Below are 12285 nucleotides of genomic sequence, written 5' to 3'. Positions count from 1 at the left end.
TCATTGCTGGGGGGCTTAGATCAACGAACGGGAATGGTTTTTCCCTTTCATTGATGTCCAGGCGTGCGGGCGGCAGTGTGCATGAGCGCTCGCGGACAGCGGCGGGGGGTGCGTGTATCTACACCCCTGGTGGGGAAAGGATGTTAAAAGGGGCGTAGATACACGCACCCGCGGTGGTAAGGTGGTTAAATATTATTGTGGGTTTTTATTTACGTAACTGTTATGGTAAATAGGTAGGGAATCAAGAATGAAAACTTTTACCTATGTACCTTGGAAGGGGTGGAAATCTGAAAGTACCCTTGTAATTAAAGAGAGTTTAAAGATTCTGTTATCACCCCTACCTGGTCCTGGGCATTGAGGCTGTGGAATAGAACCTTGTCCATAACAATGGGGCTCTGCAAATGTTTTTGTTTGCCCCCTTTATAAGCATATGCACCAATGTAAGTCAGTGTGTGTTGGTGTTGGCTCCTAATTATTTACAAAAAATATAAACTGTACTTTGCAGTGTGTGTAGTAGCAGCCTTGTAGCTTTCATTTAGTCCTCTGATACAGCTGTATATAAGCTGAATGTATGATTCTCATTAGTTAAGGGCTATACGCCTGCTATGCACCAGCAACTCTGGTTGTATGCCTAAGTACTCGTGCACAGACACTATTCCGTGCATGCGTTGCAACTCACAGAATCGCGTGTCGCAGCATGCAATGTTGTCAGCGGCTTTAATGTATTGACCCTGACAGGAAAATGCATGCATAAGTGTGAATCGGCCCTTACTGTCAAATACAACAAGGAATGGCTTGCATGACTTTACCCACTGTCCTGAATGTATGCATTAGCAGCATTGCGGACAACTATCTTCCATTTTAAGAAATCAAAACTACTTTGCATTGTTAAGTTCAAACTCATTCAATGATTTTCTGTTTAGAAAAGAAAAAAGAAAGATTTTGGGCCCAATTACACTGCTAGCGGTTCATATTGCTACACACTAGTGATGGTAATGCTTAGAACTCATGGATAAACATGTAATCAGTTTGATCACCTGATAGATTTGTAAAGTTCTGATTTGCTGTGATAACGTCCTGGTTTAGCACATGATCATGACCAGCAAATCAGAGCCTTGCAAATCTATCAAAAATGATCACATGCTTCTCCTTGAGTTAAGGCCATCCTTATTCCACAATTTCCCCTTGCTACCACTGCCCAGGGTTTCCCTTTACATTTAAGGACATCTCAAGTGAGAGGAATATGGAGGCTGCCATATTTCTTTCTATTTTAAACAATACCAATTGCCTGGTGACCTGCTGACCTTTCATGCAACAGTAGTGTCTGAATCACCCACCTGAAAGAAGCATGAGGCAAATTAACATGGTCAGCAGCAGTTACCAAATACTGTATACTATATACTAGCAGTGTAAAAAAGGCACTTATACTAATTTAAGGTGTTAAAACGTATCCAATTTGCCACACTCCTCTTTCCATCAAACCAGTATTTCAAAAAGTGCTGGAATTCTGCAGTCTGCAAATCCACACTCCAAGTGTTTGTTTCTGAACCACCAATCTTTCCTTCTCTTTCTATTAGTGTGTATTATGTGGCCGGCATGTTTCTACTCATTTTATTTTTGCTGGTTTATTGGTGCAGATTGTATCTGTAAATGGAAAATGCCCCAATAATTGTACCTCATAGAGGATTTCCCTTTGATGTTTGTATAAATGAAAATTTGTTTGTAGAGGTTTTTGTTTTATCCCTTTCTCTTACACTAATGGTTTCTTGGAGCGGTAACCGGTGTTAATAAAAGCTGCAAGCTAAATTTGTGGTGATTGATTACTCCTGTAAATGGCCTTTGTCATTGTTCTGATAAAAATAGCAGTGTTAATGTTTTCCATGGAGATTTCTCATTTATGTGGCCCACAGCCAAAGTCCAGGTTTGTGCGCAACAAACGATGAACAAAGACTCTATGAGGAAAAAAAATACACGCTCTTCTTTGTCATAACTCTAAAACCTATTCTGCTTGTAAAAACACACATTGACTACTTAGGTATAAATGGCTCAGTGATCTTCACTAGAGCTCTCTGAAAAATATGTGACCTTACTCAGGGGTGAACGTGGGTGATGTGATTTTGCGTATCATCTCTTCCTTGCTTGTACAGCAATCCCCTGGTGTGTTTGCGCTTTTTTTTATAATGATTGGCTGATGCTTTATATGATTTTCTTGCTACAATTGAAGAGATTCCCTTCTATTTCCTATCCAGGTTACAAGGTTGCAACCAAGGCTGAATATACTCTTATATGGCTTTTACTCCATAGTACAAGCATTCTTATTAGTCAATAACAGATCCTGCTATTACATTTTCTTATTGGGATACATTCAGCTGTAAAAGCCTAGAAGAGGTTATAATCTGCCCACTGTCCAACATGAAAGTGGTATGAAACTCACCATATTTTTCCCTGATATAAAAGATGAATTACCTCATATAACCTACTAGGACTAACATTGGGAGCTGAACGGCATTCAAACACAGCACCTTCTTCAGTGGGAAGCTTAGCAACCTACGCCGAGAAAGTGACTACCTTGGTTTCTATTCAATTCCACTTTTCTCCCAAGGTTTTCTCCTGGGAGATACTATTTCATCTTCTTTTTAAAATAACTTTTCAGCACTCTGCAATTTAAAAAATATACCAAAAGTAGGTGAAAAAGAACTGTCAAAATTACTGTAAGTGTTTTCTTGCTTGCTGGTGGCTTAAAATGCATTTTTTTAATAGATGTGGAAATATCACCTAGGAGTAAAAGTGGATTGAATAAGGGCCATTGGCCCATATGCCATTAACGCCTGAGTTATCACCTAGGAGATAATTGTTATATTTTCTGTAAAATAACTTTTCTGCCTTTTATAATTGGAAAAGTACCCACAAGTTAGTGAAAAACTACTATCAAAATTATTTCGAGTATTTTCTTGCATGCTGATGGTTTAAAAGGCATTTTATGACAAGGTGTAAAAATATCATCTTGGAGAAAAAGTGAATTGCGTATGGGCCATTGGCCTATATGCAATTCACTTTTTCTCCTGAGTTTTCTCCTTGGTGATATTTTTTAACTTCCCAATAAAATGCCTTTTAAGCCACCAGAAAGCAATAAAATGCATTTTAATCCAGCAGAAAGCATTTACTTTTTGGTACTTTTTTAGTTGAAAAGTGCTGGGAAGTAATTTAATTTTAAATAGATGAGGAAACATTATCTCCTAGGTGAAAACTCTGGTGAAAAAGTGAATTATGTATGGGCCATTGTCTATAGTTTTTCCTTAGCAGCCATAATAGGTAAACATTCCTGTCTGTGCTTGAACTCCGCTGCATGCTTTTCAGAAGCTGGAAATGGAGAGACATTTTTCTAGATACAGCAGCTATTCAATAACATGCAATGGTAGCTTTCAGGGCAGATAAACTGTAAATGGGGGAATTTGTAATTTGTAAGCAGAGGAAATTACCTGTGCACAAATGAAAATCTAATAACGGTATGGGTAATAAAAAGTAGGAAAACACATTTTTATTAAATGTTATATTAGGGTTTCATCCCGCCTCAAAAAATAGAGGCTGGAACAGCAATTTGCTATATATCCTTGTGATTATGCTACTTTTTTACCCAAATTAGAGTAAAAACACAGGGGAGTTGACTTGTACTTGAGACATCTTATTTTCTTAATGAAAATTAGGGCCGAAGTACTTGACTTCCTCCTCACTATGTAAGACAGAAGGAGAGGGAATGTAGCCCATAATGTAACCAGTGACTAAGGTATATAACTCCTCCCCAATAAACACCCCTGTACTGACTTCCAAATAAAAGGGTTGAAGGTAACAGGACTGACTTTTTTTTTATTCCAGGTCAACTTTCCTTTGAGTAGGTGTGGGAATTAATAGTAGATAGCACACTCAATTTGGACATAAAATTCTTTTCCACCAAGATAAATTTGTCCCGCAAAACCAACACTTTAGTAGGAATTCCAGTCAAGCGTGCATTGGAGGTGATAAAAACAAGTTGTAAGTGTTGTCCTTGAAAGTTTTAAGCATCCAGAAATATAAAATGTCCTAAAATGAGAACTACTTCAGCTGTATACTACTGACGATCAATGAATTGCAGTCTTTTTCTAGGTCAAGTTTTGTTGCAGTGTTTATGCAGCTCGGAATTGGAGCAATCCAAATCAGCAGCTGGTTGTGTTTGATTAGTCCAGTTTAAATTTAGCATATTTTGTGCATACATCCGATGTCTGCAGGTCTTGCAGTTAGTTGCCCACCCCTTTATACGCATGAGGATGTTCAAAACCTAATAGACATTTCTCCATAGTATAAAATGCCAAGTCATATGCTGGGGTGAGATTTAACTGGCTCATTTCCTACCCCAGTCTCCTCCTGTGTCATCCATTGTCAGATTCTTCAGCTCCATCACATAGAAGCAATGAATGGAGCGAAAGGATGTCTAAAGTAGGGGTGGAGGTGACGTACATGGAGAAGCATCACATAGGAGTGGACTAAAGTAGCAATTCTGCCAAAGGTACACTTATTTTATCAGTGCAAACTCTGTAAGGCTAGTCACCAAAGCAATGGCTTTACACTGTGGACAAACGTTCACTCTTTCTCAGAGGAGTACCCCCGAGGATGACCTACCGCCCACACCTGGTGACATCTTATGTATATCACCATTTCCAGAAAGTAATATTAACCACTTTACTATTATTAACCACTATTTACTTATCACAATGAGGAAGTGAGTGTATTGCTTGTGGGTGTTGGTGCTGGTGAAAATGTCATGTCCTATTGGTAGGAGTAGGGGTTTTGTCACTGATGTTGCATATCTGCAGTTTTGTGCACCATGTAGATTTGTATAACTAGCCATTTTTATATTACTGAATGTTTAAATTGATTTTTCCAGGAGGTCTCTGACAGCTTGTTAACAATTTTCTATAAATATCTTGTTGTTGTATGATCCTTTATAGGAAATGTACCCCCAGAAGATTTGCCCCAAGTGGTGTTTGCTCTATTTTTCAATTGCTGTAGTTTTGCAAAGGCTTACTCTCTGTCTATCCATCTGTCTAGAAGTGTACACTACATGCAGCATGTCCTTATAATAAAAAAGGATGGTGAAAAGGGACACATGGGCTCTCCTCAGTGCTCTCTTGTCACCTCATACATTTCCATATGTGATGAGTTGCAAAATGTGGCTGTAGGTAAATTCCCAGCTGCTGGCTGCGTAAGAAGGCCCATATCAAGTCTTGGCAGCATAGGGCGCTGTTGGATGTGCAGGCAGTACTGCCTCACACATCATGGCATCCTTGAGCTTCAGCTGATGGACAGGTTGTTTTTACATATCCCTCTGCTGTCCACTCCGGGAGCCAGGAAAGAGGAGCAGGTGGCGGACTGTTGGTAGGACTGCTGAGTACCGGGATGCAGCTTCAGAATACGGCCACTTCGTAGGGAAAGTATGAGAGACAAGACACCAGGATAGGGTGCATACACACATCCAATTTTGATTGGCCAATCACTGGCCATTTCTACCACCTTCATGTATATGCTAGCTCCCCTACACAATCTGTTCTTAGTTTTCAAAGTCTGTTGGCCCTAGTACTACATGGAATTGGTTAAATTGGCCAATCTAACTTGGATGTGTGTGCGCACCCTTAAGGCCCGGCGGATCGCTCAGAAACAGCCGTATCAGTCCGCCGACAGTGCGTACACACGCCAGAATGTCGTTGGAACGCCCACCCAGCGGGAGGTGACGACGGACCCGTCGTTGCCTCCAGTCCGGCGTGTGTACGGACCTTTAGAGACACACTTCATGTTCTCATGTCCCTTATATGGCTTTGTATAGCCCTAGGAATATAAAGCTAATTTGCCAAGCTTCTATATTGCCGCTGAGTGTAATTATACATGTTAATTGGATTTCTTCTAAACCTTCTCCTTTCCAAGCTAACTGAGTATTTTGTCTAACCTTTCTTGAGGTGCGTACACAAGTCCAACTTTACGCCTGATTGACGTTTAAACCAGTCGTTTGAACGACTTGAAGTGCAAACAACAAATTGTTCAGAAGTCATGTACACACTGACCGACAAAGTGGCTGATATGCCAATTTACCTAATTTACATGTCATTTAACCAACTTGATAATGGACAATGGACTGGGTAGAACAATGGACTATGTTAAATGACTGATCAAACGACTTGTTGTTTGAATGTCTATTAGTTGAACAAATGACTATGAGTCGTTTGTACACATGTACAGACCTAACAGTCGTTTGAATGACAGTTGGTCCAACGGATCCGCTGAGCGAATCAGGCAAACCGGCTGTTATCGGTCGATCGACAACGCGTACACACGTCCAACCTGTCGTTCAAACGCCAAGTCGGATGACGAGTTGTTTGAAAAAGTTGGATGTGTTGAATTACCTTTGGCAATTGAGATCTTCTACTGCTTTGATTAATTTAGGTTACTGTTTCTGTACGCATTTTAATACGTCAAAGTCCTTGCTCTGGTATGGTGCATAAAACTGTATTTCAGTATGTGCCTCACAAAGGATTTATACAGAGCAGGGGCATAACTATAAATGATAAGTCCCCCCAGCAAAATCTTGAGGGGTCCCCCAATGTGTACACTCTCTTTTCCTTGCCTACCCCTGGTGACCCTCACAGCTTAGGGGCCTATCATGCAAGGGTCATGAAACAAGTGTGGACATCATTATCTTCACTCCCATTACAAGTGTAACCACAAAAACATCTGATATGAAGAATGAACCACCATATCGGAGGGAGTGACTTAGTAGTTGGGACCCTCGTACAGCTCTGGGTCCCCCTATGGTTGCAGGGGCTGCTCCCCTGTAGTTACACCCCTGCTACAGAGGCAGTAGTATGTTAGCCTCTTGTGTTTTTTATTTCCCTGTTTACATATTTGACAATGTTATTCAGTTTAGTTGCTACTGCTTGGCATCGCTTTAAAGAGTAACTGTCAGGCTGCAAACGCTAATTTAAACCTCTATTCTCCTGTGTTAAACAGTTTAGAAGGAAGCCAAAAAGGCAATACTGAAGTTAAAAATCTCTCTTACTTTGATGTTTGCTGAACAGCAAGCCTCTTTATTCCCAAGCTCCTGAGGAGGCCGACAGGCCGCATAACAGATACTGCAGAGCATGCTGGGGCTGCTTCTTCTCCCTACTGCACTCCCTTGGTCCTCCCCTTCATTTCCCTATCCCATCCTAATGCTACGTACACACATGCGACAACGATCGTTCGCTGAGAACGACGAACGAACTTTTAATTGATGAAAGAACGACCTAAGTAAAGTTAGTTTTTAAATGTGTGTAACGATCTGATCGTTAGAACGAACGTTACATCACGTAAAGCAACTATTGCGCTTGCGCATAAAAATGAGAAGTTTCATGGAGAAATAGCGAAATGCGCATGTCAAGCCTAGTATGAACGACCGTTTCCAACGATGTACTACTTTTGCAAACGATCGTCGTTGGTAAAAATCCGCCAAGCTAGATCGTTAGTTTTTAACGATCTAGCTCGTCCGTCGTTAGACTTAATGATCGTTGGTTGCTTTTTTTTAAACGATCGTCGTTTGAAACGATCGGGAAACGATCGTTTCAAACGACTATAGTCGCATGTGTGTACGCACCTTTAGGCTGCTTTCACAGTGAGAAGTTACAGGCTCATGTTACAGCAGCTTGTATCTTGCAGCCCAGCTCACAGCACTGAAAAATCAATGTGCTGTTCACAGGGCACATGTTCCGTTAGAGTATACTGCATGAGTCCGCTATTGTTCCTAGCCACATGGCTAATTAATATTCACTGCACAGTGTTGTCCGGATCATGAACGATTAGGATCTTTGATCCTGATCTTTTTTGAGAGTCGAATCATCAGGAAGCAGGGTAAGGGAGGATATTACATCCTAATTGGCTTCATACTAGACAGTCAAACATGGAACCTGCCATGAGCTGTCAGGAGCATCAATCTCTGCAAATTCTATATAAAAATTCTGTGAAATCCAAACATGGACAGTGAAATGCATATGTAATGTAAGTACAGCCAATATTTAGCTACTGATATGTGTTTTTTTTCTCTGAGACCCTATACCTAACAGCTCCTCTTTAAAGAAACCCGAGGTCAGAGACAGATGGAGGCTGACATATCTATTTCCTTTTAAACAATGCACATTGCGTGGATCCCCTGCCTCTAATACTTTTAGCCATAAAGGCTGAACAAGCATATGCAGATCAGATGTTTCTGACAAATCTGACAAGATTAAGCTTCATGCTTGATTCAGGTTTGTGATTCAGACAGTACAGATGCCAGAATAATCAGCAGGACTTCCATGCATAAAATAAAAAATCAATTATTTTTTTTATCTTGTAAACAACTAATTAGGATGATAACCAGGCAATCCAAAAGTTAAAAATCACTCTATTTTCTTATCCATAAAACAACATTCCCCAGTTTCCGTGGCTCATATTTGTTCCATCTGCCACACAAAGAAGTTGCAGGGCACCCTGGGTTGTCTTTTTTTATGTTTCTTTACTTTAGCCTCAGACTTAACTAATGTAGCCTGATTGGCTGAAACCTCTTTCCCTCCTGTTTTCCCCTCCGACACCTCTGTTCCTCTCTGATTGGACAATATTTTTCATGCTGAGACAATGCACTTTCTATTGCAGAACTGTGTGGGAGTGCCTGAAGCCTGAGACAAGGGCGGGCAATGCATACACAATCAGGTAGAGGAGAGTAAGGGAGGAAATGTCATCAGAATTGGCTTCAAAATAGACACAGTTAAGATAGAGAATCCTAAGAAGGAATTTTTTTATTTTTTTTACTATAGAATAATCACTAAAATCACAATGTGGACAGTGCAATACATACGTTATGTAAGTAGAGCAAGTATTTATTTACTTAAATATGTATTTTTTCTTAGATAGTATTGCTGACCGCTCCTCTGAGTGGAAGAACTCTTGCACAGGACAGAAGGAAAACATAGATAAATGCACCCTGTATGTATTTAGAGAGTTTAGCCTGTTTAATTCTCCCTCATCTGTGACTAATCACAAGTTGCAATTTGATCCATCAGCTGTGTCAGCTCCTGCCACGGCGGAGAGCTAATTGGTATACACAGAATGTGAATATGTCTACTTTCATGAAAGAAGGAAGTACAAACAGTACAGATTTATTGCAGGATGTTTTTCTTTAAAGGTTATGATGCTTGTTTGCATGTTTTAGAGCAGAGAAGAAGTTCTGAGTTCAGGTCCGCTTTAATGTTTTATATAAACACTACAGCAGTACCATGGCTAAATATTTAGCATATTTGCCTTGCAGTCAGGGCTGTGGAGCTCGAGTCAAAGTCAGAGAAATTTTTGGGTCCTGGAGTAGGAGTAGGTGGTTTCATAAACAGAGGTGTCTTAAGCTGGCCACTAATGGTCCAATTTCTAGCGAAAAATTGTTCGAGCGATCAGAAATTCTGATCGGACGAAAAATCGTTCACTACACCATAAACTAACCAATCATTGCTTCCTATCTATCATGACCACCAAGAAAATCCAAATTTTCGTTTGACGAAAATTCATTCGGGCGACATTTTTTTCACTCGTTCATAATAGATTGTGTCCACCAATAGAGATTATTTACGACCAATCCGATCAGAATTTCTGATCGCTCGAACGATTTTTCGCTAGAAATTGGACCGTTAGTGGCCAGCTTTAGTTGGATTCAGATGATTTGTGTACTGACTGCACAGTTCCGCTTGCAGTGTTGGCTTCCTGAATAAGATCCCTACTAGGAGCAATGGCCTCAATTCTGGTAGGGTTTTCAAACAAATGACCTCATGTAATAATAATAATAATAATAATGTACTTTAATTTACCTCATGAGGTAATTAAATTTAGCAATTCTGGTAGGTTTTAGTCAAGTTTTACCTCAAGCTGTAAATTATGAGGTAATTTGTGAGGTCATTTGCATTAATTTTACAGAAAATTGCTATTCTCATGGAAATTAGGAGGCGTGTTTTACCGATCAGTTTAAGACCTGCTTGTACCTGGAGATAAAATCAATTCCTATTTAGGCTGTGTAGTAGAGAAAAATGGTAGAAATAAAACTCAAACATCATGAAAAAGAAATAAAACTACAAATATTTACTGGATTTTTTATTTATAGAGAATGCCTATAAATATACCTTCCATAGGTTGCTACATAATGAAATACACCTTCCCCTCCCTCAAAAAAAACATCTTCCAAAGACTTTCCTAACTTATGGAAGGCAAATAAAGACTATTATTATTATTTTCTGCTGAAATACCACACTTTATGCATTTAGCGCATGTTTTACCGCATGTTTGGAAATGCAGAAACCTCTTTCAGAAAATGCCGCATGAGGTATTTTATCCACAAAAAATATTTACGTCACATACCTACCAGAATTGAAGCCAATGTGCGGAATTCTTATGCTCTCCCTGCGTATGGCTACCAGCTCTGCGAGTGGTTTTATTTCTTTTACAGTACAGAAGAAAGTGTAACCCACTAGTTTGTTTTTGGATTGGGAGGGGCCGTAGTATGACAAAACTGCCATTAGGGTCTGATTGGATGTACATTTAGGAATTAATCCCAGTTGTTATAATGTAAGCCTTTGTTGCAAGGACTGCTCTATGTACTCTTAAGATATATCATCCTATTATTATAGATTAAATACAATGTTATTCCTTCCCATACAGAACAAAGGGAAGAAGCCTTTGTTTGTCCAACTCATATTGGATAACATATGGAGTCTATATGATGCTGTCATGAACAGGTCAGTATAAGTCAAAGTGCATCCAGTGTGTAATGTGTGTTTTTCCCAGTGAGATTTGCTTGCATTACTGTTCTATTTGTTTTTGTTTCTTACTAGGGACAAAGAAAAAATGGACAAAATCATTTCATCACTGGGGCTGAAAATCAGCACTCGTGAATTGCGCCATAGTGACCCAAAAGTTCATGTGAATGCAATCTGCAGTCAGTGGCTTCCCGTATCGCAGGCTGTGTTATGTATCCTTTTTATATGATGCAGTCTCATGCAAGTCAGTAGACCAGTGGAGTCTTTAGCAGTTCAAAAATATTTTGAATCAAAAAGCAACTTGCCAAATGTATCATACAATGTTACCTTGGGGAGATAACTATATAACAGTGCTCAGATACAGGTGTTCTCTGTTAATCGCCTACAATTACATTTGAGGTTTAGTGAGTACAATATATTGCATTATTTTGCAATTGTTTTCTGCTGCCTGAGGATAGGTATTTTTTTTTTAAACTATTCAGAATTGTTCTGGTGAGCAGAGGTCTTTTTTTTAGAACTATGTAAAATTTTGGGTTGCATTAAACAAGAAATAAAATCACGGGATGCTAGTATACTACTCCCTCTGTATAAGTCACCTGTGAGGACATATCTGAGGTATGGGATACAGTTTTGGGCACCACACTATAGGAAGCAGTGTTCTCCACAGGCTCTTTTAGCCAGGTGCTCCACCCGGCTAGTTTTGGTGAGCACCCGGCTGTCATCCGCCCGCCTCCTTATCTGCAGTTAGCAGAGTTGAGCAGAGACGCGCCAGCCCTGCATTCTCTCATCTCACCGCACTCGGCAACTTTTTCATGCCACGGCCTACTTTTTTATGCCACCCGGTTGTAAAAAAATTCTGGGGAGAACACTGAGGAAAGATATTGACATGCTATAATGGATACAAAGAGGGGCAACTAAATTATTTGGATGGGATGTCTTACTTAACCAGAAAGGTGGGACAAATTGGGCTTATTTAGCCCAGAAAAAAAATGAGGTGACCTGATTAACATGCACAAATACACCAGAGGGCAATACAGAAGCTTGGCAGATGAGCTTTTTTTCCCTAAGCGGGTACAAAACATGAGGGGGTATAATCTGCATATGGAGGAAAAAAGGTTTTGCCTTCTGCTGCATTTTTCTGAATATTAGACGCTCCAGCATATTAGACACACCTAGGTTTAGAGGGCAAAAATCGGGAAGGAAAAAATAAAATAACTAAACCTAGGTTTGTCTATAATGCAGGGGCATCTTATGGACCTTCTACCCCCCCCCCCCCCCCCCCAAAAAAAAAGAAAAAAAATGTCTCTAACCTACTCTATCTACACTACACTGGCCAGCTACACTACACTAATCCCTGTTGCTCCTACCAACTAAACTACACAGCAATACACTACACTAAACTACAATTAAGTAATCTACACTTCACTGCACTTTCATACTTAACCTGATCCTGCTGGCG

The 12285-nt window shown here is 39.9% G+C and overlaps 1 protein-coding gene across 1 annotated transcript in view; it reads left to right on the top strand.

Moving 5' to 3' along the window:
* Window positions 1-12285, top strand: part of EFL1 (elongation factor like GTPase 1) — a 424348-nt gene that overhangs the window by 25701 nt on the left and 386362 nt on the right. Inside the window, exons 9-10 of the mRNA XM_068275325.1 lie at window positions 10729-10805; window positions 10902-11038. Coding sequence (XP_068131426.1) covers window positions 10729-10805; window positions 10902-11038 — 214 coding nt within the window. The remainder of the gene's footprint in view (window positions 1-10728; window positions 10806-10901; window positions 11039-12285) is intronic.

The sequence above is a fragment of the Hyperolius riggenbachi genome, chromosome 3 (assembly GCF_040937935.1).
Source record: "Hyperolius riggenbachi isolate aHypRig1 chromosome 3, aHypRig1.pri, whole genome shotgun sequence".
Taxonomy (NCBI): Eukaryota; Metazoa; Chordata; class Amphibia; order Anura; family Hyperoliidae; genus Hyperolius; species Hyperolius riggenbachi.
Note: the sequence above shows the minus strand (reverse complement) of the source record. Positions and strands in the feature narration are given on the sequence as shown.